The 27,185-nt window shown below is 39.6% G+C and overlaps 1 protein-coding gene across 4 annotated transcripts in view; it reads right to left on the bottom strand.

Annotated features, from left to right (window-relative positions):
• The window catches only part of ZNF608 (zinc finger protein 608), a 102,783-nt gene extending 75,841 nt beyond the window's left edge, over positions 1–26,942 (bottom strand). Inside the window, exons 1-2 of one of the 4 annotated variants that reach the window (XM_014608756.3) lie at positions 26,630–26,942; positions 22,390–23,457 (exon numbers count right to left, since the gene is read on the bottom strand). In XM_014608756.3, the coding sequence (XP_014464242.1) occupies positions 22,390–23,286 (897 nt within the window). In that variant the 5' untranslated portion in view covers positions 23,287–23,457; positions 26,630–26,942. Of the gene's footprint in view, positions 1–22,389; positions 23,458–24,425; positions 26,105–26,629 lie in introns of those variants that run through there. The other 3 variants (XM_006275931.4, XM_014608759.3, XM_014608757.3) reach the window with 3 other exon arrangements.
• Between the last annotated feature and the right edge of the window lie 243 nt (positions 26,943–27,185).

The raw sequence follows: 27,185 nt of genomic DNA, 5'->3' as shown, positions 1-27,185 counted from the left end.
AGGCACAAGTGTCTGTTATAATACATAGACTATTGGTTCTCAACCGTTTTATATTCATGGAACCCATCCATAACTTTTCTGAATTTAGTGGCATCTTATTTCAAAACCGAATTTATTTCTTACAGTCCTTGCTTTCTCACTCTTCAACCTCCTTGAAAAAAATCTTAGAGAGTGGCAGGGCACCCCTGAGAGTATGGTGGTGCATGTGCCTAGCACTGACAGGGGTTGCTTGTGGGGCAGACTCAGGAGCTCGGAGGTGGGTCATTAGACTGACTCCCAAAGGCAGCTTAGCTGTTCCTGTAGGAAGTGAAGAGGGGTGACAGTGGCCACTGGAGGCTGATACCAGGGTGGGGGTAGTAGGGCCAGGACCATCCTGTGCCCTATTTTCTCCACTATCTTATCCCTTTCTGCTTCTGGCCATACTTGAGGGGGCAGGTACAGCTTCGAGTGCTGTGGCTGCTCCTTCGGGGACTTGCAAAATGGCACCTGAAGCCACCTGCCCTGCAGCTCCTCCCACTAGCTCTATGACTATAGGAGGAGCGAAGGAATAAGCCAAAAAATACATCTCCATATCCACCCACCCACCTACAGTAGAGCTCGCCTCTTGAAGCACGGGGGCAGTCAATACAGGGACTGCCAGAGGTGGAACACCTCTGGATCAGGAACTCCCAAAGAAACCACCAGGTGCGCCACTTTTCCGTGGGATATTAGGGTGGGCACAAGCCACCCAGCAGATGAAGGAGCCAGTTGAGAATCCCCAATTTAGACAATGTCACGGACAGATTCTTCAGTGGAGAAAAGAGAACTCAGGTATAGTGAACACATATACATACTAGTCTTACATACTAGTCTTCCCTGGCTCAAGGCAAAACGCAAGGTATGCTGCAAACTGTTGTAACCTAAATCTACTCTACCAGATTAAACAATCACAAATTTTCATTGTTGATATTTCAAGTCATTCCCGAGGCTGCTGCAACCGTTGGGTTACCTTAGATGCTGTAACAACCCTCCTAGGTTAATTGAGTTGCTTTGCATCATTGGTGATTCTTCAGGCAGAGTGACCTGGCGATTCTCATCTCCTCTACAGCTACGGACAGTCGTTGGCTTGCAGGGAGCTCATCCATCCTTTGACAGGTCATGTTCTTAGTCCTGCTGGGTGTCTGCACACCTTCCTCACCCAGGGTAGTCCAGGTGGGGGTGCCGGTTTAGTAGCAGACCACCCGATCATAGAACAGGCTGTACTGGTTTACATGGTGCCAGGTAGCAGACCAAGAGAGGCCTGACCTGAGAAGTTGTTGATATTTATATTGCCTCTGTTATTAGGATCTTTTGCAAGTGCCCAACAATCTTCAAAGTGCTTGTCCTCACAATATCCTTATAAGACAGAGAAATGAGAGAAGTGCTATTCTCTTTCCTCATTAAAAACAGTGAGCTGAGGCACTGGGAGGTATCAGAGGCCTGGGGAAGTTTGTGGCAAAACAAATTATTGAAGTGGAAATCCTGAGTTCCAGGACTAGTAGCCCAATCACTGAACCATCCTTCCTCTCTTTGTTATTGACTAAACTAGTGCCCTGAAAGAACAGAGCACATCCCCCTGACATCCCAAAATGCTGGCTGACTAGCAGACAAAGTGCCAAGTGACACCTGGTCAGATAATTGTCTCAAATGGTCAAATAACTGTCTCGAAATGGAATTCAATCAGAGGTGATGGCAGAGGAGCCAGCAGCACTGTTTTAGAAAGAGTGGAAATGAGGAAAAAACTTCCTTCTGCACCACTCCCCTCTCTCAGAGTAAAGTTGTGATGACAGTTGCCAAACCTCAGAAGGAACAACTGCTCAATATCAGGGTTGAGAAAAAAAATAACTCACTCAAATTAGTTTAGTTTACATAACATATGATTCCCATTTCTTTCCATCTCCACTTAAATCACTATCCTTTGTCATTGGTACAGTTCCGTTCTTGCCTGCTTCCTTCAGCCAATGACCCTTTAATCTAACATGCATAAGTAGCTCGTGGAAAAGGGACCGGAGTCCAGGACTTCTCTCCTCCGAAGATGGTGCTCTCATCACTGGGCTCCAGAGTCATGCTCCTTGTTTTCCTATGCATCCTGTACTCCTTTCTCAAGAGGCCAAGCTTCAGCAAGAGGAATGGAGAATACCTTGTCTAGTAGTTAAGGCTCTCCCCTGATTCCCTCAACTAGCTGACTGTAATGTTAAAGAACACCACCACCAGCCACATCATAAAGAGTGAGCCACAAAAGCCATGTCTACACGAGGCACTGACTGCACACTATAAACAAGTATTAAATGACTGACCAGTAACCCAAATTACTACACGGTAGCACCAATGAACATCTTTTTCATGATGCTACTGTGCTGTAGCCTAATACTACCATGCAATAGAGTCGCATCACAATTGTTGTCAGTAGCATCAGGCTATTTTGCAGTCAGCGTCTCATGTAGATGCAGTCAAAGGCACCTTAGTTTAGGTGGGAGTTTTCAGCTGTGAAACTCAGTTTTGCTCAGTTTCCTAACTCACAACTGCAAGTAGGTGGTTAAATCCAGGAGAAGTAACACTGCAGACTTCTGCGAGTTTCCTGCTGCTGGCTTAGGCATTCTGCTATCAGAATGCTGGCTTTTGCAAATCCCAATCCACTTCACTTTAGCTCTCCCCATCAGGGGAACTTGGCACCTAGCTTGGGTTTGTGAATTCCTTCCCCAGACCTAGGTGAACAGGAACACTCAGGTTACTCAGGAATACTCAGAATAACAGGAGGCTTGTACACACCACACACCATAGTTCATCTACGCAGAGTGCACAGTGCACAGGCAGCACGGAGAACACCTGAATGCGCAGTATTAGTCTGGACGCGGCCCTCAGGAGCAAATTTGGTCCTGATGGGCACATGTTCGGATGTGTGCAGGGGCCCAGTTTAATGCACCTTAATTTTCTGCACAGAAAATTCAGGCACATTAATTGTGGTCTCAGAACTTAAGACTCTTGTCTGCTAGTGCTTAAATCCCTTTGTCAATATCAATCTCACTGCTGAGGTTTAGCTACCCCAGGAAGTGAAAAAGTACAGGATAAGGACCTATAGGACTAATATAATAAGGGCCATATTTTACTATTAATTTTGGCATAATACACTCATTGTCATCCAAAATATTAGTTAGTTTGCCTAACACAAAAAGAGAGTACTTTTAATTACAATGCTTATCTCAACATTCTCTGCCAATTTCTGAGTTTTAAGTTAGACCATTTTTCTCTTTACTGCTTTTCGTGTGAAAGCCTCACTGAAAAAAAACCCAAGGGAAACCAACTGGTTATGGAAGAGAAACGAGTCTAACCACATACTGAATGTTGTCTATATAAAAAACGTGAAAAAAGTGTTTTCACCTTAATCCCTTGACATTCTAGTAGTCTTAAATGTAATAGATCAGCAGTTCCCAGACTGACAGATTGCACACCACTAATTTAAAAGGATACAACCTTAAGTACCACCAGCAAATCTTAGTCAGATAAAGTAATTGTAGTAAATCTGTTAATGCCTACCACTGACAGGTTGTCTGCATACCATTGGTGGTACCCGTACCACAGACTGGGAGCTGCTATAGTAGGTGAAAAAGATCAGGAAAGTGATTTTTGAATTGTTAGTGTCTCTCTGCACAGAAACTCCTTGCAACGAATTTGTGTAAACATATATTCACAGATAGCAAAATGCAACCAAAAGCAGGGATCATCAACTCACTGGGGGAACAAAAGAAATTATCATTTAAAGAGCTTACAAAATTTACAGAAAAAAAGAATAAGTAATATAAACTATTAAATGCCTCTTGATGAAATCTTGGGGGTGGAGGGCTATATTAATTAAATGTTTTAATTATCCAGGTGATTGAAAATTTCATCCTAAAATGTATTATATATTCAACACCTCTAGTGCCACTTTTAGAACCCACAAAATTGCTCCAGCAGTGCTCGTCCATGCATAGACTAGGTTAGGTGCATTGCCAGAGACCAAATTCTGTCCTGGAGTAACTTCAGTAATGTAAGTTCCACAGATGTTCACTGACACCTCACTTTTGCGCCAGTCCAGTTTTCTTATGTAAATATGGATGAGATCTGAAGTTATTCAAAGTCTGATTTTCAGGCATTATTTTGTAAGGTAGCTTTTAAAATCAGCTAAAAACCTGGCCTTTAATGGCCTGAGATCAAGATCAGACCCAAGATGTATACAGATCCATTTCAATGCTGATAAACTAATACAGTTACAAAGAACCTCCATAAATTTAAACCCAGACATTTCTACTGCAGGTACTGAGAAACAGATCTGGAGTTCTATTTAGTTTGGCTAAAATGAAACCAGATACAGAGAACAACAACAACAAAGTAGCAGCTGTGTCTGTTTTGCTCCCATGCCTAAAGAAAAGCATATTAAGTCAGTTAACATGGACTACAGATATATTTTAAAATTACACATTTGTGAAAATGTAATTTCTAAGAGGTTTTTCAGTGACTGTCAAAACACCAAATGCTTCCTCACTTATTTATAATCTGACTTCACAGAGAGTTTTATGAATTTAACTACGACTATATTAAAATAGACCCATTTATGCAAAAATGGGTTTCCGTTGCAAGAAACCGTTGACTTACAATTTGAAGAATCAGATTACTTTTTCAATGTCAAAAAAAAAAAATACTGAGTTTCTCAGAATGACTAAAACTGCTGCTTTCAAACCTCTCTCAATTAAGCAGTCTTTGCTCACCCTGGTAACCCCAGTGACTTCTATGCAACTATTTATATGTGTAAGAAATGTGAGAACAGGTCCAAAAAACACACCATATGTTATCGTATCTTAAACTCAGTATCTCAGAGTTGTCTGAGTCTGTCCTGGATGATATGGACTTTTTTTTTTTGGTGGTTTAACCACTTCTTTCAAATTCTGAAGGCAACACTGCATTTAAAAGACTTTTCTTGGAAGGATAAGAGCTTGTGAAATACAGTTTCAAACAGAAGAGCTTTCGAGCTTCAATAAATATTATCACCAGCCATTTTAGTCTTAATGAGTTGGATCCATGTCAGCAACTACTTCTGTTTTTCTCAGCTATTTTACCAGCTCTTTGGCTTTCATAGCGAACTAAAGCACACATTAAATTTCCAAAATTACCTAGATCAAATGACTACATGGGCTCAAATCCTCTACTGTTATAATCAACAGTAAAACTCCCTTTGACCTTTCCAGGTCCTACATCAATAGTAACATTCCTTTTCCTTTATGGCTGTACCACACTGATCTACTAGAAAAAATATAGAGGATGTATATAAATCAAGGGTATTGTATTCACTGGAACATTGATTGATGAATATTCTAGGTTAGTGAATAAACATACATTTTACATACTTTTATATTTTTAGCAATTAAACATAGCATGGGATAAATTTGGCCTATCAGTAGTTAACAGGAGGCTTGAACATACGAAGAGGAGTAATTTGGTCTCAGAATTTTTTACTCCTGTCTGATAACTTTTAGCGTTGTACAATACAGCATGAAGGACACCAATCTCTGTATCTACTGGAAGCTTAGCCAGCAGCCATGTGTTTAAAATGTGTAGTTGCATTTAGACAAGGTTCTTTCAGTAAATGTGTTATCTTTTATTAGACCAACTAAATAGTTGGAAAAACTGTTCTTTGCAAGCTTTCAGGTACAAATACCATTCTTCAGGCAGAGGGAGAGTCTCTGCCTGAAGAGAGTGTTAGTTGTAGAAGGGAGACTCTCCCTCTGCCTGAAGAAGGGAGTTTGTACTCAAAAGCTTGTAAAGAACATTTTTCCAACTATTTCACTGGTTTAATTAAAGATACCACATTTACCCAGAGAAAGTTGTCTGCTTTATGTCCTTAGACTAACATGGCACTATAACCGACACTCCCAAACAGATGCAAGTAGAAAATACTACTATGGTGGGGCCATGCTTGCAAAAACAAACAAAAACTCATTCAATCAAGGTCTGCTGGCAATAACGTAAGTTTTCAAGCGCCATGTGAACAACATAATACCAGAACATAACGTAAGGTAAAGTTCTTTAAGGGTCATTTACAACAGCTTTCAGTCATTTAGCATATGATGTCAATGCTCCTTTTACTAAGTATGTATCAGATAACGGACTGTAGATTAATGTTCCAGAAGGCAATAGCCACACTGCCAAGTAAAACAGAACAACACACACACACACAGACAAAGTCACACACACATAAAGATCATAAAACATATCATTTCTCAAATAATATTTAGCACCCAATCTTGAAGTCAGCAGGATAAAAATCAGTCCCTAAATACAATCTGAGATATGGCCTCTCATTTGAAGTATAGCTATATATTTGTTGTGGGTGTGTGGTTTCTCTTAATTTCCTAAAAGGGCAGAAGCTAATATAAAGAAAATTAGTTTAAGAGTAAGAATGTTGTTCTTATATTAATCCTTTAGTAGGCTATAACTGTGTCAAGCAGGAATATTTTTAATAGTATGCATCACTATTTCCCATACGTTTATTTAATTAGCTAAGGATTAAGAGGGCAAATATTTAAAGTTATAAGAGTAAACAGTATTCCATCAAGCAAACTCCATTAAGAGAGTTAAAGTTGCATAGCTAAGCACAAAAACATCAGGAAATGTCACAACTAAAGGTTCTTTACCTCTACCCTCTTGACAGTGGGCATTACAGTACATACTTTAGCACTTTAGTGATGTGATCATTTCCTATATCTGAAATGCAACAGATTGAGAGGCTCTTTTCTGTATCATAGGCCTTGTCCAACTTGCGCCAGTTTAATTAAACCTGTTTAGTTAACCTAATACAAAACCATATGTCCATTTTTTTCATTAAAAAATTAGCTAAACTAAAACTGCATTTACAAGTTAACTTAAACAAGCATAAGGTTTAAACAACACTTTTGTTCTGACAACTACATTGATTTTATATCACACCGTAATTTAAACCAGTGAAGCTACATATATAGATAAGCCTCTTTGTGTATCATCTTTAAGCTAAATGTGGTAGAGGTACAGAATCCATAAAAGTGATAAATGGTCATGCAACAATGATGACAATTAAGACTGTAGTACACTTTTTAAGGCTGAAATTTTTTGAGAGATCTAGGGGATTTGAATACCCAATTCAATCCCTTTAAAGCTGGCTTTGAAATTCTAACCCCTAAAAGTGCACAAAAAGCTTCACTTCCAAAACATTCTGTGGATTATGAATAAAAGTGGAAAGTCTTTGTCAGTATTCACTGAGCATTTAGAGAGAGTAAGGTGGGGACTAACTGCTAGACTGGGGCTTAAATTAGCTTGATACTTAATTACTCGCTCCTACAAATTAAACCGAAGGAAGTGTGCCTGTGTGCAGGTGAATATGGTTTACTGTCTTCTTGGCTGCCTATCTTACATGACCTTCAATAACTGCTGACTTTTAGAAAAAGCTTTCTTTATGCAACTAGGGTTTGGCTATACTGCAAACTGTGTGGTGTAGACTAAGGTATTTGAAGTAACTTTAAATGAGTTGCTTGGACTTGTTGGCTAATTTAGTGTTTCTTGGCTTCATGGTGCCATAATCATATTGCTTCAGGTATTCAAGCTTCATTTAAACCTAGTCTGGGGATACCTATGCCACATTGCAGCCTGCAGTGCTGATACATCCTAAATTAGCCATGATCACATGCAGCATTTCCTGTCCTTATTTCAAATTTCCTCAACAAAAAAAGGGAAAAAAAAAAACAACCCACCACACACAGCTTTAAAGTATTTTTCAAAGGTTTGTAATCAGTCAAATCAAAAGCCAGTAAAATCCCCTAACCAATCAAAGCCAACACTCAAAGGCCATTTTTGATAAGGGATTACCTACCAAGCCATTTTGTCACCATGGTTGTTTGCTAAGGAGTAGTTTAAAAACAAATGAATACCGTGACAAAGCATTTTCCCCTCAATACTCTCTCATATTCCAAAAGAACTAACTTTTCTGCTAAAACTTTTCGGGGGAGCCTTAAAGATTGCTAGGAAACTTTCAACTCAAAAGGTGAAAGTTTTGGAAATTTACAAACAACTGAAAAATAGGAGGTTAGAATGGAAAATCTTAAACCAACTTTGATGTAGAGTCTGTAGAGGACACTATCACTCCTGCTACAATGCTTTCTTGCCTTTGATCATCTAAATCAATGAGTCATGAAAATGATATCCTGAAACTCACAGGCCACTAGTCAGAAGCTCTTTAAAAAAAAATGTTGTACGACAATAAAGCAGGAGCCACAGGCCCTTCTTAACATTAGTATTGGCCACTAATTAATTAGGATATTGAAACAAAGGCCCATTACAGAACTCGTCTTTTTATTGTTAAGAGATTCTGTGAGCAGGCCAAATTGCATTTCAGAGACAGGTTCAAGAGATTGTATTATGTTTGTTCAAATTAACAGAGGCATTTCTCTCTCTCTCTCTGCCTTGCTTGCTCTCTTCTCAACTTCAGGAAAAAAACCAGGCAAGCTCTTCTTGCCAAAAACTGGTGCCCCTTAGCTGGAAGCAGCTCAAGTTGTCAGGTTCCTGTCAGACTCTAGAGGCATACCAACACTTCCCTTCCCCCACTCTTTTGTTGTTTCTAAATATGTGCACTTTGCTCAGCAGTCTTCACCATTAAACAATTCATTTTTTTTTCTCCTCTGCCTTCTCTGGTTTAGCAGAAAGTAAAAATAGCAGAACGTGGTCGCAAAATATAAAGCCAGACATTCATTTCCTGTACCTCTGTGCCTCATTCTTTCACCTCCTTGTCCATAGGATTTGGCTACCAAATAGGTCTTAATCTGTAAACAAATGATTTGCTCTACAATTAAACCATTCATTTCTTTTTTCTTTCTGTAGCTGCCTGGCTGCTGTCCAACGTGGAGGCTCATAGGTTCTTTTATTATTTAGTGCTCATGATGGTTAAAAGGCAATAAGCTCATTTAGAGTTTATAAAACTATAAGCCATCAACAAAAGCATTTAATGCTTCTCAGAGGCACCCTGGCTTTTGCCTGCAAAATTAATAATGTGTGTGTGTTTTTTATGTACTGGCCCTCGTTAAACACTTTGGATGTCTTAAAGTCAGTTATTGTAAGCTGCAAATACATGCATTCCACTTAAATTTTAATTGTCTATGCATTTTCTTTTTAACTAAGAAGTCATAGCAACTGCAATTCACCCTGGTTACTGAATTCAAACTCAATAGCTTTGATGTTTTATGGGGGGAAAATGTTGCTGGAGCATTTACCAACACATATGAAAGTAGTGCATGTCTTAGAAAGTTACCAGGCATGCTAGGTCTCCAAACTTCATATCCCATAATCTAATTTCATCACCCAAGAAAAGCAGAAATGTCAAGGTCATCTTCTTCTTGGTCTTTTTCAGTCCTGTGTGTTGCTGACTGAAAATGAGTTCTTAAAGATTCTGCATGAACCCAAAGACATTCTCTGTGTTTGTGTGTGCATACATGTGCATGTCCATGTGTGCATATGTATACCTACATGCACAGATAAAGGAACTTATAGAAAAGATATGGGGCTAATATGCTACCACATTGGTATATGATAGGTGATGATTTTTTTTTTATTTTCTGGTCTATAAATAAAAGACCTATTGATAGTGTACGTAAAGCTAAGTTTGCAGGTGCAAATCTCATTTAGAAATGACAGGTACTTAGCAATATCAAGTTCAGCAACTTACTTTCAATGAAATTCTGCAAGCCTATTTAAAGCCTATTACGGCTGCTGACATCAATCTGCCAAGCTGCAGAGTGCTAAGCTCTAGGAAAGATTTGCACCTATAAATTTAGCTACTGGTACTGGTTAAATACACAGCATTTCTCCATATATGCTACTAGAGACATAATACAGTGCAGTAGAAATGGTAGTTTTCCCTAAACAAGGAGTATAACAGTTTGATACTTCCCCCAGTGTCACATGAATTAGGATCTGATTCAGCAAGACTGTATTCAATGCAGTATCCTTTAATGACAGTATCCTCTACAAACTAGTACAGCCATCATGAATGTAGTCCTGAAGACCATGAGGACTGCTTCCACAGGTTAAGGTTTTGCAGAAGTACATCTTAAGATATATAAAAGGGATACGTGTGCATGTGCACACACAGTTTAATTAGCCCAATTTATTATCATGCTGCCAAGACCAGGAAATAAGATGACTCCAAGACTCTTCCCACCAATCATATAATTACATTTAGAGTTGTAGATTTTTTATGGCAGACAGAAAAGGGCTGGTAATAAACAATGGATTTCTCTTAAGCAATATCTTAAGCCAGACTTAAAGGATTAGTATAGTATTAATGCCAACAGAATACAATTTGTTGGATACTGTATTGGCAGAATGATTATAAAAGGAACAACCGTCTGGTTAAAACTAAATATACAATTTCTCCATATGCAACAAATTTTAAAGCATTTTTGAAAGCTAGAAAGGTTTTTTTAAAACATATATAACCGAAGACATTTAATTCTATGCTAAATATTAGAGTTTGAGGAAAAAAGTAAACCTTGGGAGTAATTCGAAAACAGTTGGCAACTTTTCCTCTGAAAGTAAATCCAAGGGCTCAAAAAATAAATATTCAAGAGCATTAATTTGTTTCTAGATGTGTGCGTGCAAGTAAAACAGCAGTCATAATGTGGAAATTTCAGTCACATTTTGCAACTAATTGGAAGCAGATTAGAATTCTGCCTCAGGGGAACATTGTCAAACTAGAAGCTGTAGCAAATGAAGAAAGAGGTGAAAGCATCGTGAAGAGCTGACAGATTTACAGTGCTCAAGGCAATAAACGGGTACTAGATGAAAATGAATGTGCTTCACTGTACTGCATGCAGTTCTTTCAGTCATATCTCAGTAGTAACAGCATATAGCTATGGAACTATTATTTTCAGTGGGGTGGTGGAAAAGGAAAATGTAAGTGTAAAGTAACTATTCACGCTACATGTAAAAATCATAAATTGAACTGTATTACAGGAATACTCCCAGTATTAAAATAGAACCCTATTCGTTAATCTGTACTCTTGTTGAGTACTTATTCACAGTGTATTATTTTAGGGACTACTAAAGTAAGCAACACCTACTTAGCATGAGTAAGGGTGTGAGACTCCACATGAACAAGAATAGAAAGAAATAAAAGACTCAAAATCAACTACCATCATCCCCCCCCAAGAAACACTAGTAATGACAAGATAACCTGAAAACAAAGAAATAAGGGGCCACAAGTCAATAAAAGAAAACAGAATCTTTTTAAAAAGGGGAATAATAGGAACCACTGGAGCAGAATAAAAAAAGGAAAATAAACTGTAGGGGACAAGACAGAAATGGTGTAAAGCACACAGCTACAGTACTTGCTTTCTACTTCAGTGTCTGGCATCTGCTGCAGAATCCTGGGAAACTGGTGAAGGATTTGGACAAGGAGTGCAAATGTATACAGCTGGCCACATCTCACCTGGTATATTTTTAAAACAGTACCATATTTTAATTGTTAACACAATAAGTAACACTGCCCTAGTTCCATCAAATTACACCTGGATACCAGCTGAAAATTGGAGAATGAGAATTTACCTTTTTTTTCCATTCATTTGGGATTTGAAAACAATATTGCAGCATGATCAGATCACAACAGAAATTAGGTATTTTCCCTTACAGTCCACAACTCAGCATAATTTGACCTTAATATGTATGCCAAACTACATTCAACTTAGGGAAGGAATTAATGTAAATAAACACATCAAATCTGTTCAATATATAAACATACTTCTGGTATATCTTCCATATCTTTAGAGGGGGGATAAAAACCAACCAAATAAACAATGTCTTAGACATTGGCCTATCTTACCTAACATTTCTAACACCATTACTGAATCATCAAGATCATTACTGAATTTTCAACTAAAATTTCTTGTGTGTTTACTTCCATGTTTACACTTTGCTGCAGACATAGATCTAATTTCATCTCCCTCTCCCAAAGAGAAAGAACTGGCAATGAAAAAAAAGCCAGAAACGCAACTACTACTATTGCTCTACAGTTATAAGCCTATAATAAAGCCCATATTTGATAGTATTATCCATGTTCTGTGGCGAACCACACACAAATAAACAGTTCTCCACGAAGAATGAAAACCCAAAGACCAAGCCTTCCAATTCAAACAATATTATTCTTTTAACATGAGCCATCCACAAAAATCAGCCAAGAAGGTGACAGGAAATCCAAAAATAATTTGGTCTGGCCCTGTACTCTATGTGAAAGGAGGATACAAGTTGCTTTTCATTCTTCCTAATGGTTGAGGTGGAAGAAAAAAAGCAAAACCTATAAAAGCTAAGTTTATTTAACAACTGCTTATAGTAGTACTGCTCAGACAAGAGTCAGAACATTTCTTCCAGTACAGGTCAGCATAAATATTATTGAAGGTGTTTTTTGAGAGGGGTGAGCTTGTGGCTAGAAAATAAGTTCAGCAAAACCTCCGAATTAAGTCAATGGCAAATGTGAAAGACTAACAGCATACAAAATTAAACTGTATAGTGTGAGCAACTAAACACAGCAGATGTGCCTCAAACTCTCTCAGAAAACTGAGCTTAAACTTGGGAGTTTTCTTTAATCAAAAGGATGAAAGAAGGTAACTTCTAGGAGTTTACAAAAGTGTGACCAATTGATGCTTAGTCTTCTGTTGCTAATTGAAGCACAAAAAAGAGCCAGTTTCTGAGGACAAACTACAAACGTATACTTTTTATATTCCACTGCCACATGACAAAAACCAGAATCAAGCTGACTGGTAGAAAGTTGACTGGCAACCATAGACCAAGCTATTATTTCAAACTATCATGGGAAGGCAATAAAATTGCTACCAGGTCTCCTCAAGTTACCCTTCAATAAAAAAGAAGCCATCAGGGAAATAAGAGGAAAAGAAAACACATCAAAACCTATAAAGTTCCTTTAAGTAAAATTATACTTCAGTGGCACAATGCCATCTGCTTCCTGGTTAACATGATAAGACGACACTTCCACAGTCTGAATATCAGCTTTTAAAAACTACCAAGCAAAATAGAAAATGTAATCAATATATTTTCATTTAGACTTTGAACTGTAAAAGCTGCATTCACATGGCATTACTGAAATATGCTTAAATGTCCCTCTGGGCAAATTTTTCTAACACCGCTAGTTGACAATGAAGATTCCCAAGAGGCAAAATGCACACTGCTCAAGCTGGGATAGGCCTGGTGAATAATATTCAGACTCAACTGACATAAAAACAAGAAAAAAGACAAACTAGATCCAGTAATAATTTAAATCTTTTCAGTAATTATTTTTTTCCTCCAACACACCTAGCCACAGCTAAGCACTGCTTATCAAAATTATTTTTTATTTTAAATTTACTAAGAAAAAGAACGTCAAGTATAAGTAGAGATTAGCATTGTTTTGAATAGTCTTTGAAGACACACTGCAGATGTAAAGACTGGAAACGTGACATCTTTTTTCAGGTTTAGTAACACTGCTTACATAAAGAAAAAGGGATACTTATATGATTAAATTTCTCACACTGCAATTTTCTTTTTAATTTACAGTGTGGACTCAGGATTTTAGCAGTTATAAGGACTCAAACAATGGGGGGGGCACTATGGATGAAGCATAAAACTCTATCTAGACAGAGGTCCATCATAATTCAACACGTGTCCCTAATTTAAGTGATCGGCTTCCAAAGCTAGTTTTAAGCAAACTTCAACAGCAATATAATACACATGTGTATGTACGTACAGATATGTATACAAACACACATTCCCACACCCTTGAATCTTCTATCTTGCTTTCCCCTCTCAAAAAAAAATGCAAACAACTTCATTATCACTGAAGCCACCCTGAATATTTTTACATTCTTTCATTGAAATGTAAGGATTTCTTCCAATTGCCAAGACTGTTTGGTCTGAATTAAAGAGAATCTGCAACAGAAAGTGATTAGTGATGCCTCAGCTATGGTACTGCTCAGGCTTTACTATTTACCCAAATGGCAAATCATTTGGTGTGTTTTTCGTTGTAGCCGTGTTGGTCTACAGACATAGGCCTATGTCCTTAGACCAACATGGCTACAACCAAAAACACAGCAACATTGAAGTTATCGAATTTTGCCATTTGAAATGGAAACTTCACAACATGAAGACATACTCAATTGATCTAATAAAAGATATATCTACTCAAAGAACCTTGCCAGTTCATTCGGTTGCACTTACCTGCTGATCTTTTTATGGGTTTGACTGAAGAATACATGTGATCTAAAGAAAGGTTTTTAATTCTAAACCAGCTTCAAAAAGGGTGCATGCATCTACATGTGCAATTAGCACGACATGATAAACTTTGGCACAATTCACACTGGAGCCAGCTACTCCTGGGCAGTGTCTGCACATGGGCCTGGGACCACAGCAGTTGGAGCAGGGGATCTAGGGGATCAACCTTGGGCTCCAGGTGGTGTCACTGGGCAGTGGAGGGGCTGACTGGGGCGCAAAGGTGCTACAAGTAAGGGGGACTGAACAGCAGGCAGCCCCTGCAGTGTAGCACCCTGGTGCCTCATCCAGCCCCTGACACCATCTACACATGTGTTGCAGCATGTGTAAATTGCTCCACCATAGTATAGTACTATCTTATGGTGGAGTTAATTAATTTACTGCAGCCTAATACCCGGCACACATGTAGATGGTGACACTTTACTGTGCAGCTAATTAGCAGTAAAGTACATGTGTAGATGCACCCAAAAAGACTTAAGTTGTTGTGGTGTGAATACACAAATAAAACATGTATTAACTACACTATTCCAAGTGTAGTTTTCAAAAAAGGGATGAAAAAGAAGTATAAATGAATGGATTCTAACCAATTGTTTACACTGTGTATCTATATAATTGCCCGTGAGTAATAAAGAGGGAACAATCACGAGTTTGCAATCCTTACATACAAAGAGACATTATGCACAGAATGGAGGGGGGGGGGGGAAGATAACCTCTGTTTCTAAATTATACTTATTAGTAAAAGCCTTGTATTGTAAATATAACAATGATAACCTCAGATTTTGCAATATATGAATTCAGATCTTCAACTAGTGCAAGTGAATTAATAAAGCTGCTTATTGACACTATGAGGATGTAGCCTGCTATTTCTATTTTAAGAAACAATGCACAATTAAGAATCTGGATAATCACATCAACCTTTCATGAAGATATATAATGACATGCTGAAGATTCTGGCTATCATAACTGTATGTTATGACATTATATAAGTATAGTGCAAAACATGCGTTGTGCTTAATGGATTAAGCACAGAATTACCCAACACACCATCTGATAAGTCTCTACAAGCTGTGACTTAACAGAAATTATCCTTGCTAAAGAGCAAGAGAGACCATGAATTTACTAAAACATAAATTCAACTGGCTAACATGGAACAGATAGGAAAGATCAAACTTTGCATGCATTTGAAGCTGTGTGAGGCTGTGAAACTGTGTAATGTAGATAAAGTCAGTTATGTATACCAGGAGTCAGGAACCTAATGGCCTCTGGATCCAACCCATGAAGCCACTTGATTTGGCCCATGGAAGTGGGGCTTCAGCAGCATACTGGCTGCAGGCATCTAGAGTTGGCCTATGTAACTGTGGAATGGGTCTAATCAGTACGTCTATGGAGTGTGTCTATGGAGGCAGGGGTTTAGGTTGTCTATGGAGGCATACTCTCACCCCTGCACCTTACTTTGTTCAAATGAACTGTGTATCCAGAAGTGAACTTGCATAGAATGAACAGGAGAATGGGGATTATATCTGATAAACCCTTTTATGGAGCAAGCTCAGTAACCGTATAGGCACCATTAATACACTGCATGCAAACTGAGTTAAAACATTATGGCTTGAGCTGTAAAGGATATACATGCATGGTAGACTTCATAACTGTTTATACAATAGGCATCTGGTTTGGGACATTCAAGGTCTAATGCAGTGGTTCTCAACCTTTTTAGACTCAAAGAAACTCTCAGAAAGATGCCAGGTCCCAGCTTTCACTTTTTGGGGGGTTTGCCTACAGAAATGTAGCAGACCAATTCATCTGTTGCAAAGAACTCAGAAAGACCACAACAGACCAGAAGGGCATCCTTGAAAGGACTGCAAGGCACCCCAGGGTGTCATGGCAGCCTAGCTGTGAATCATGGGTCTAATGTTGTATGTGGCCCCAGTCTCCTAACTACTTCTTCCCGGAAAATTTTCAGGGAAAGCAGTTGAAGTCAGTATAGTATACGTAGCTGCCCCAAGACCTGGCAACTTGCAGCAAGACAATTTTTTGGTTTACAGAGCCTGAACCAAGTTATAAGTGTACAGGAAATGTGTTAAGAATCATACAGACCATTGCACTCTTTTGTATGGAGCACAGCTGTTTTCTCACTGGAAGTGCTAAGAAAAGGACTTCTCTTAGGGATAAGGCAGAAGCAGACCTGAGTAAGTATCCCTGCTTCCCATCAGACCTATAGTTTTGTAAGGAGGACTATTATGTTCCCTCACTCCCTTTTGCTAGTAACGTGCGTGTGGGCCCTTCGTTACACAGGAAAGCATACCTTCTCCCAAGGGCAAAAGTGTACTTCTTGAACAAAGCTTGGGATAAATCCTGCTTCTACTGAAATCAATGGGATTATTTGCAGGAACAATACAAGAAGCATTTGGCTTTGTATCCACTTTTACAAATGCAAATCACAAGAATAACACAGCCTAAATGTAGGGGAATATCATGCTTAACGTCCAAAAGACACGTTCAATTAATGGAAAGCAGACCAGAGATTCTCAAGTAAATGTCAGTCTCACCCATCCTAGGGCTGACATTTTTAAAACCCAGATCACACATTTCTTAACAAAACCCACAATAGTTCTCCCATGCAAAGAATCCAGGCGTTTCAGATCTATGATTTAAGTCCTTGTTGATAAAATAGCTTTCCAATTATCATGGCCCTCATAGGAAAAGCAGGAATGCATTATGTGTTAATGATCACAACCAGGGGTCCATGCTTTACTCTTTTGTCAGAACTACAGCAGATCCTCCCCGCAGCTTCACCATTAACATGTCTGTTTCCTGTCAGCCCGCTCAGAGATAATGTCATTTATCTCAGGGCAGCACAAGACCAGTCATTAGCTTCAATAAAAGACCTCAAACAAAGGCCGGATGATGTTGTTTTATCTAGGGCTCATAGTCTGCAGCCAAGAATCTTGTTGCCTAACAGTTCAGAACTTAAAGTTATCTTTAAAACAATAATTTTCCAACTATCAGCATTCCTAGGCCACTTCTTTGAACAGCAGAAAAGTCTCTGCATGGAAATTTTTAGTCAATTGTTTTATCATGTACAATTAGATAACTGATAAGAGCTTACTAAAGTTATGCTTTGAGAGTCTTTTTCCCTCTTGCCTCTGGGGGAAAATTTGACAGAATAACTCAGATCCTAGCTAAATAGTAAGATCTTTGAAGAACTGACCCTCATTGTGTTTGCCTCCAGGAGTTGATTCACTATTATAAATTCCTCAATGACTGAGCTTCTGGAAATGTCTTTAAATAAAAATGGAACTGGTTAAATATATGTATGAACATGTGTTTTCACAGTCTTGCTCATATTATTGCAATTCAGAAAGTTTCTATAAAATGCCAGGTGAACTTTTTAAATAATAAAAAAGCAAGAGTCAAAATATGAGCAAGCTATTTGATTCCTATTTTATGTTGAAAACTAGGAACAGATGGTACTTTCTATGTTACTTCAATCTGGTTATTGAACACCTCTGTGGTTACGGGACATTTTTGCTTAGCACTTTTAGCATACGTTTCGTTTATTGAACTATAAAATGCTCCTTTGGCAAAATAAGTCTTTATATAACTCTAATTAAAACAATCTTGCAGCAAAGCAGTTTAACATGAAGAACATGCTTAACCCCATGACATCTGGACAATCAATCCTTCCCTTTTTACTGGGTATTTATGAAGTTATTAAAATTGTAAAATTACTGATGGCCTAAGTGAAATATATTTTTCAGTAGTTTAGAATAACCTTATTGCCTTCAGTATTTTGTTTTATAAATGTTCTAGATCAACTCCTGTTGTGCCCCTGCAACTTTTGCCTTGCACAGGAGTTCAATAGAAGATCTGGTCATACGTATTCTTAGAGGTCAGTAGGTTCATGCAGAAAGCTTTCCCCAGCCAAAGGGCAACACCTCTTCACCCAGTTCAAAAAGCACTGTCACACTACTAGACATCGCTACAGAACATTAAGAACCTTGAGCTGTGCTTATTGTTAGACACCCATAGTTATCAATGTTTTTAACAGCTAAATCCCTTATGTAGCTTTCAAAACAGGTTGCTGTCAAACAACAATAGACTTTGTCCTTTAATTACAGCAAGTGACCTTTTGCCCTTTTATTTCACAGTGAATAAACTACACCCAAGCAGCAGAGTTTGGAGGGGATAAAATATGTGAAAAGCATATCTCCATAAACTCATTAATCAAAACACGTTCTTAAATGATTTACACCCACTGGTAAACTGTGCACAGAATTCCCTAATGAAGTTAAAAAAAATGATACAAGGAGAGAAGAATAAAATTAATGATACCAGTCACATGTGGGTTAATTTACCGAAGACAACTTTGTGATGTGAAATGCAGTCTTAATGAAAAGCAATAAAATAATACAGGAAAGGTATATTCCATTCTGGAAGACTACCAGACTGATTCATTTTAAGGATGCAAAGCAACAAGATTTTACAGCCATATCTGTAGCCTTATACTTTCTGTACTTCTATTGTTTTTCTCCCTTACACAGAAGGTTTCATATTCCATGTTTTACGGCAAAACTGTTCCCCTTCCGCTCCCGAACTACCCCCACCCCAGCCTTACATTCTGAACAAAATCTTCTATATAATATCACTGGCAGAAATCTAAACCTTTTTCAATGTAAATGCAGTTAAAATAATTATAAAGTCAAAATTAACACAAAGAGTTCATGCCGGCAAATATTTACAGAGTAACTGCTTCCAAAAAGGAAAAGAAAAGAAGAAGAAAAGGGAAGTGGGACTAGGGACTAAAGAAAGGGAACAGGTTTTAACACCAAAGATTGTCCAAGCGGTTAGTTTACCTGTCAGAGCTATTTATTCAGACATGTCACTGGAGGCTTAACCACACATAGGCTGCTCAAATATAGCTCAAACATTTTAGAATTATAGCATACTTTGACTTTATCCACATATTAGGGGAGTGGCAACTTTTACAACATACTTGCGGTTTCTGCATAAAAGAGCCAGCAGAACACAGTCATTGATTTAATTAGGCTTCATGAGATCCAATTTATCATGTTTTACATGACTTTCTGCAGCAAGAAAACAGAATAAATAGACCAAAAATAGACATTCAAGCATGCTGTGAAAATTAAACAGTGACTGCAACTCTTGGGAATCTGCTCTAAACTCTTGGGAATCTGCTCTAAACTCTGTAAACAAAAGTCATCAAATGTCCCAAACTACCACATACACAAAGCAAGTCAGGTTTTAAATTTTAGACTTTAACTAACTTACACCTGATAAGGCCGAAGTCAAATTTATAAGACAACCCATTCGTGAGCATTAAGAGAGTTAGCAAGTAAACACCCAGGCTGTAAAATTATATATTAATTTACTGTCAGAAAGTTTTTTGCAAAACGTATCTCAGTACTTGTGTGCGCATAGCCCAATGCGGAAAACTGATTTAAGCTTAAATCCCTGCAAACAGTCTCTTCTTCGCAAATCCTTTTAAAAAAAACCTGAAGTTTCATTGATAGTATAGCCTGGATTTAAAGTTATGAGTTCTTCCATTTTCAAATGCCAAGTGTGCAGCTCTCTCTAAATAAACTGCTCTGGGGAGGGAAACGCTAAAGGAAACATTAAGCCAAAACACCAATGTGATAGACAATGGGCAGCACTGCTGGACTCTTAACGTGCTAAGCCTATATTAACGTCACAGTGTGCCAATACTAGTTTCTGGAAATGCAAGCGCCAAGACTTCTATAAAGACAACAACTAAAAAAATATAGTGTCCTTGGCTCCAAACTACTCAAAACATGTTTGTTCTTAATTACGCGTTATCCTATTTACATTACACTGATTTAAGATTACTTGCATGTATGTGAACGCATTCTTCATACAATTTCCTATGACTAGTGAGTGAAAAGGACACAAAAACTAGAGAAACCACACCACTCTAATCTCTGTTGCCATGACAGCAGCCTTTGAGATACTGAAATGTTCAGATTGCCAGCTAAACAAAATTGTTGAATGTGAACATTTGGCTGAAAGATTAAAAGGCTAAGGGGGTTGCAAAAGGCCAGTACCTCCCACATTCCAGGCAGCCACTGAATCCAATCAAATGGCTCTGACTCTTTAACCACAACCATTGTGAAGACTGGATTAGGGCAATTTATCTAGATAGTTAAAGCAGATTAGAGGACTGCAATTTGAAGACTACTGGCAACAAAAGTAAATGCCTACTGTACTAAGTTAATAAAAAGACCATGGGATTTCAGAACACCTTTCAGAGTGAAGAGAAGAACTTTAATATATCACAGTGTAAACTTACACCTATTAAAGTAGGCTAGTTCTTCCCGTGTGTTTAGGAAAGCTTATTCAAATTCACCTGTAGTCTACAGGCTGTAGACATACTTATTTTAAAAGGTGAAAAATACACAAAATCTTAAATTAATATTCTCCCCTCTCACATGACTTTTGCACCCATCCTGTAAGTGTTGGTAACCCAAGAGTTTATTGAAATGTCATACAATCAATCAATAAAAAACCCAGCTCATAATGTGTTATTCCTACGAACTTCAAGCCTATGGAATCATGCAAACAACAGTACATTTCACGCTAGCCAGAAAGTTTTCCTGTAACTTAGAATTCAGCCAGAGGAGTTGTAAATGCAGCTAATTTAAGAACAATTCTGGACAACCAGGTCACAAGCTAACAACCTTAAGTGGTATGAGTTTGTTTTGTTTTGCTTTTCAGTGGTAGGTTGTCTCTGTTTAGAACAACCTGTAGAATTCATTTGACTCTTAATTAAGGCCAACAATAGTCTCCTAGATCCCAGAGAAGAAACCTTCTGCCCTCTGGACAGAAGTATTGCTGCTGACACCAGAACCTGCCTGAATGAGCAGTAACAATAGCCAAGGGAAACCAGTTCTCCCCCCACCATTCCTTAACAATACAAGGCCATTTATTCTTACACAAGGCATCCTTCATACATTAATAGAAAGAAAGAACACACACACCACTTGATTTCTCTCCTATATTTCATCCACTTAACAAGCAAGTTCACTTCCAAGAACCCACAGGCCTCAGATGAAAAAGACTGCCAGACAGGAGACAAATTAGTTCTCCACATTTTGAGAGAAAAATATTTGGTATGTATTTCACACATATATGGTGCACTCCCCTCCTCCGGCCTCTTTCCCTCCCACCCAGACCCCATAGAAAATTAGGAGCATGGCAGGTCTTCTAACTCAGTCCTCCTCATCCATTCTCCACACCAGCCTTTTTAGGGACTTCTGGCTGTTGTGCACACACGGGAGCCCCCAGTACAGTAAACACCCCTGTGCTAGAGGAGTAGAAGCCAAGTATCTGCTGATGCATCTCTCCTCCCTCCCACAATCAAGGAAGAGTGGGAGAGAAGTGATGTGAATTTCCTCTGTGCTTTGGGAACACAAGCCTCCCCTTCTAACACAGTGTAAAACAAAAAACTCCCAGACCTAGCTAAGTCTGAAGCTCCCCCCGACAACACACACACACACCCCCCTAGCTAAATTGAAGCTCCCACCGACACACACATGCAAATCCCAGACCTAGCTAAGCCTGAAGCTTCTCCAGCATGCTTGTACCCAAGTCTGAAGCTCCCCCCAACACACACACACACCTCAGACCCATCTAAATCTGAAGCTCCCCCAACACCCTCCATCTAAGTCTGAAGCTCCCCCAACACACACACACACACACACACACACCCCTCTCCAGTCTGCCAACATGTGCTGGAAGGCAATGTTAAGCTGTGAACAGGACCGCTTGGAACATTTCCTTTGCTCCTTTAAAATAGAAGAGGGGACCAGACACAACACAGCACAGACAAGTTTTGCCACATTTGGGGATGGGGAGAGAAATTAAAGATACAGGGGAGCCCCTCTTCCTCTAGAGAGACCCAGCACAAATACATGGCAGAAGTGACACTGAGAGCCAGGCACACAGCTGGGAGATGCTTTTAATAGACACAGGGAGACACAGAGAAGTGGGGGTGGGTGAATGGGGGGCAAGAAGAGCTTGTCCTACCTTTTCTGTTTTCAATTTCTTGATTCGCCTGTGGCTGTCCTCCTCCTCCTCTTCCTTCTTTACCAAAATAGAGTTTCCCATTAACCCTGAATCCGGGGAGCTTTTGCTCACCTCCCCCACCGTGGAGGAGGCGCAGTGGAAGGGGCTGCTGCTCCCACCACCGCCTCCCTTGGCCCCGAAGCCATAGAGGTGCCCGGGGGGAGCTTGGCTGCTGCCCCCCCCCACGCCGTTGGGGTGGCCCTGCTGCAGGTCATGCTGCTTGTCCTTCCTGGATTTCCCCGCATCCTTATCCCGCTTGGAGCCTCTGCTGCCCTGGTTTTTACCTGGTTTCTCCTCTTTGTTCTTCCCGCAAGAGGCAATAGTGTTGTTGTTGCTGGTGGTGTTATTATTGCCGTTTGGGTTGCTGCTCACACTTTGACCCAGTGCTGAATTCATGCCAGTTACCTCTCCAGGGCGCCCTTGGACTTCCTGCCTCTTGCCAGCACTGCTGATCTCAGGAATCCCATACAAGGCAGCAGAAGGCAGAGATTTATTAGCATCCTTAGAAGTTTTACTCCTTTTCACTTTTGATTTGCTAGTCTCTTTGTGAGAGGCATTCCCCTGGGGAGCAGGGGGCTGAACAGAAGCAAATTTTAGGCCCTCGGCTAAGGCTGAGGGAGCATTAGCCCCACTGGAAGCCAGCCCCCCACAATCCTTGGAGCTGGCGTTGCTGCTGCTGCTGCTGCTGCTGGTGGTGGTGGAATTATTCATCTCAAATTTCTGTCTGTCCTTCTCCAGATCCGCGTCCAAATCAATGATTAAATTCCCAACCCCGATTTCCCAATCATCGCCACTGTCATAAGTATCAACCGCATTTGGATCCACACCTTTTCCTGCAGTGGAAGTGTTCACTGACATCCTGAAGATGAGATCTCTTTAATAAAAATCCGATGAACTTTCCTTTGGAGATGAGGGGACATTCGTTTATCTCCGTTGGGCTTTTTTTGGTGTTTTTTGTTTGATTATTATTTACCTCTTCTGGTCTTCCTACCCCAGGTTTATACCCTGCAGTCCAGGTCCACCTTTTTCCTGTGAGGAGGGGAAAAGTCGAATATTTCTTGTCTGGGTGTTACCAGAATATAATACGATTAATACAGGGGGAGAGGGAGGGGGCAAAGTAGGGGGAGCAAGATCATTCAATATTTCCAGGGTATTTATTTTTTTTAAGTTTGTTAAACCGGAGGCTGTGATGCTTCTATACGGAGCATCTTGCAATTTAGTTTTATCCCAACATCCACGATTATTCTTAAAAAGTCAGATCCAAAGAAAAAAAAAGGTGTGTGGGGGAGACACATACCTTAACTACATGATTTAAATCCACAAAGCTCAGGAAATACAGAATTAGTGCTGGTGCCTAGATGCTGGAGCACATGTGAAATATACCCCCTCCCCCCCCCCCCTCCTGGACCACCACCTAGGCACAAAAGAGAGAAAAGGACACAGCTTCACCCTTCACTGCAATTCCATGGATTTGTGGCTTTAAAACCAGCCTCTTGAAGTTTGGTGACTTTTCTTTTACCCCAGTTTTACTTAACCTACTTTTTCAGGAGGAAGACCTTTTTTTTTTTCCATCGAGACAATGCAACTTCCCTTAAAAAAACAACAACAAAACACAACACGACAATCTAGGCTGAAAAAAAGTACATTCAGTAGAAAATATTTAACTCCACAGGGTAAAAAAAAAAAGAGAGAGAGAGAGGTCTTCTTTTAAAAATAAATGCTCAGTCTAACACTTCTAAAAAAGCAGTACTAATGTACTCTTAGGTCACACAATTGCTCAGTCTGTTAAATATAGCATTACTGACTGTACAGGAAACTGATTAAGACATACACTTTAAGTGATCTGCACCAAGGTGGCCTCAGTGACCGCAAATGAGTGTGTGTTTGACAAAGCTTAGTTAAAACGATTTTTTAAAGGGATCTATCCTTTTTTTTTTGCCTTTTTTTTTTACAGTTGACTGTTGAAATAGTTATACACATAGATACATATCGCTTACCTTTAATCCTTTATCATTTTTTAATTAAGCCAGCAAATCAAAATGCTGTCCCCACTCGACTCAGCAACCATTCTGTGCCTCATTTTACTTAAAGAGTAAGTGATCAAGCAGCAGAAACCAAATAACATCTCGTTCAACACCACATCTCCCCCTACTTTGGCACACGGAGTCCTTTTTTTGTTGTTGCTGTTTGTTTGTTGTGTTTTTTGGTTTTGCTTTTTTTTTTCCTTTCTTTAAAAAAAAAAAAAACACACACAAAAATTGCTGTTCCTCAACAACTTTACAGGCTGGAAGAGAGATATTTCACATTCAGAACAGAAGCATCAAGCACCAGGCTCGTGTTCCTGAGCAAGCACCGATGTAAAAGAGCAAAGAGGAATCGTTCAAATGGGTTGGGTTTTTTTTTCCCCCCAACTTCACATGCCGCCTTCAGCTCCAGGCTTCAGAGCCATCCTGATCAGTAAGTAATGATCCCAGGGAACAAACCTACAGGCGTCCGGTGGTTGCAAGACAGAATGTGCTAACATCGGGATAAATTAGTGAAAGGGAGGAAGGAAAAAAAGAAGAAAGAAAGGACTGAAAATCTGGGCTGGATTCCGCCTGTTAGTCGGGAAGTGGCAGTTTTTTCGCCCGTCCTGACAGATCTGATTTCTTGAACTAAGTTGAGGGAGAAAGAAAAGGGGAGAGAGGGAGGAGGGGAAAGGGAAAAAAAAAAAGCAAAGCTAGGAGCGGGGTGAGGAAGAGGAGGGGGGGGGTGGAAATCAGTGATCTGATAAAACCGGTTATCAAAACATTTGGTGGGAGTGGAGGAAGGCGAGCGTGCTTTCTAATGAGGTAAATCTCCCAAGGATATGATTTGCTTCCTTTTTTTTTTTTCTTCTTTTAAGTAAATGTTAAAAAAAAAAGGGAGGGAGGGGGCGGATAAGAGTGTCCCAAACTGCTGTTCAGGAAAAAAAAAATCCTGGAGCTCAGGCTAATCAGTCATGTGGTGACTAATTAGAGTCCAAAGAGATAAAATACACGACCCTTTTTTCAGGACAGCTTTTTTTTTTTTTTTAGCTCCTTATTGTTTCAGCAAACGTTGCATCTTTTTTTGATTATTTATTTATTCCCTCCCTCCCTCCTTTTTTTTTGCCTTGAAGTCAGATGGTCTCGGAGCTTAGCTTAGTATTTTTAATTAGCTGGCGTTTGGAAGCTAAAAGCTGTAATGAATTGTTGATGGATTGGAAAGCAGAGGGTTGGTTTGCTAGAAATGGGAGGGGAGGGGAGGAGGGGGGATGGGCGAGCCAGCAACAACCAACCACCTAAAAGCAGCGATTTTGTTACAGTTCAAGCCTTTCACATCACGTGAGGATCAAGGGCTCAATTGGTTGTCGTGAGAACAAAAATGGGTGACAAGCGTATCAAGAAAATACTGATCTGGTCTTTAAAAAAAAAAAAAAAAACTTAAGGTCTATTTCTCTTCCCCCCCCTCCCCCTTTTTCTGCTGCTGGCACGGCTACAAGTTATGAATGTGAAACATTTCTCTCGGCTCTTTCTGAAGTTGGGAAGGAGTGAAATGTGCTGAACGCAATGGCAAAGCATATGTTTCAGAGAAACACCTTATAAACCTTTCCTCGAGTTATCTGCAATTTGTCGTGGATCGGATTGGGGGGGGAGTTACTCTACAGGCTTGAATGTCTTCTTAAATAAACCTGGGAAATGAGAAACTCAAGTTGTTTGGGGGGGGGGGGGGAGATCCCTCCACTATTCATAAATGGGGATCGCTATCCCCTCGCTCAGCGTTGCATTAGCATGTGAGAGCAGACAATCATCCTCCAGCTCTAACATTTTTTTTAAAATGATCCTCTTAATAAGGTGCTTTTTTTTTTTTTTTTTTTAGGGAAGACTATGCAGACTGGTCTGGAATTGTGTCTCGTTTCTTTCCCCCCTTTTGGTTAATTTAAAACCCACCCAAAGGTGATGTTTTAACGCCCCCCTTCCCCCCCAGTGCACCGTCAAGTATGATTTGTGTGGCCCCAGTGCTCTCTAATATCCTTCAGTCTGCTCGTGGGATTTTTTGTTTGTTGGTTTGCCTTTTTTTTTTTTAACCCAAATCGCTACTTAGTTAATGCACAAAAAAAAAAGACTCGTAACACTTCCCCATTGCATGAAAAAATAAATCCCCTCTAAGTGCTATAGACACACCACGCAACCGTACTTACGATCTGTATTGGATCGAGTTGACCTTTTCCTCCTAACTGCATTGAGTGTGTTTTTGTTGCAGCCGCGCTTTTTTTTTATTTTTTGGGGGGGAAAAAAACCCCCTAAATTTCTTCAACAGATTTATTATGTATGGAAAAATAAAAATTAAAAAAATTAAAAAAAAGCACCAGAGATCATGAACCTTCCTTTGTCAACAGCCAAATAATAATAAAAAAATTAAAATCCCCTTACACACATACACACACACTACACACCAAGCTGCCTTTACTGCAGCAGTGAGCAGCAGAAATCAGGACTGGGGAAGGGGGGACTGTGAAGCCAGCACAGACTCTGTACCTGAAAGGGACTTTTCTTTGTTCCCAATGCCCTTTCCCTTCTGCCCAATCAGAGGCCAGCTTTTATGAAACTGGGCTCTCTGATTGGCTAGCTGCGCCTCTTGGCTGCCGGAGGGGTGAGAGGGAGACACACACACACACACTTCAGACTACCTCGCAATCCTCAGCCTCCACTGAGTGCTTCAGCCGGCAGCCTCCTGCTGCAGCAAGATACAAATCA

Source organism: Alligator mississippiensis, chromosome 3, assembly GCF_030867095.1.
Source record: "Alligator mississippiensis isolate rAllMis1 chromosome 3, rAllMis1, whole genome shotgun sequence".
In the NCBI taxonomy this organism is placed as follows: Eukaryota; Metazoa; Chordata; order Crocodylia; family Alligatoridae; genus Alligator; species Alligator mississippiensis.
This window is presented reverse-complemented; position numbering and strand designations above follow the sequence as displayed.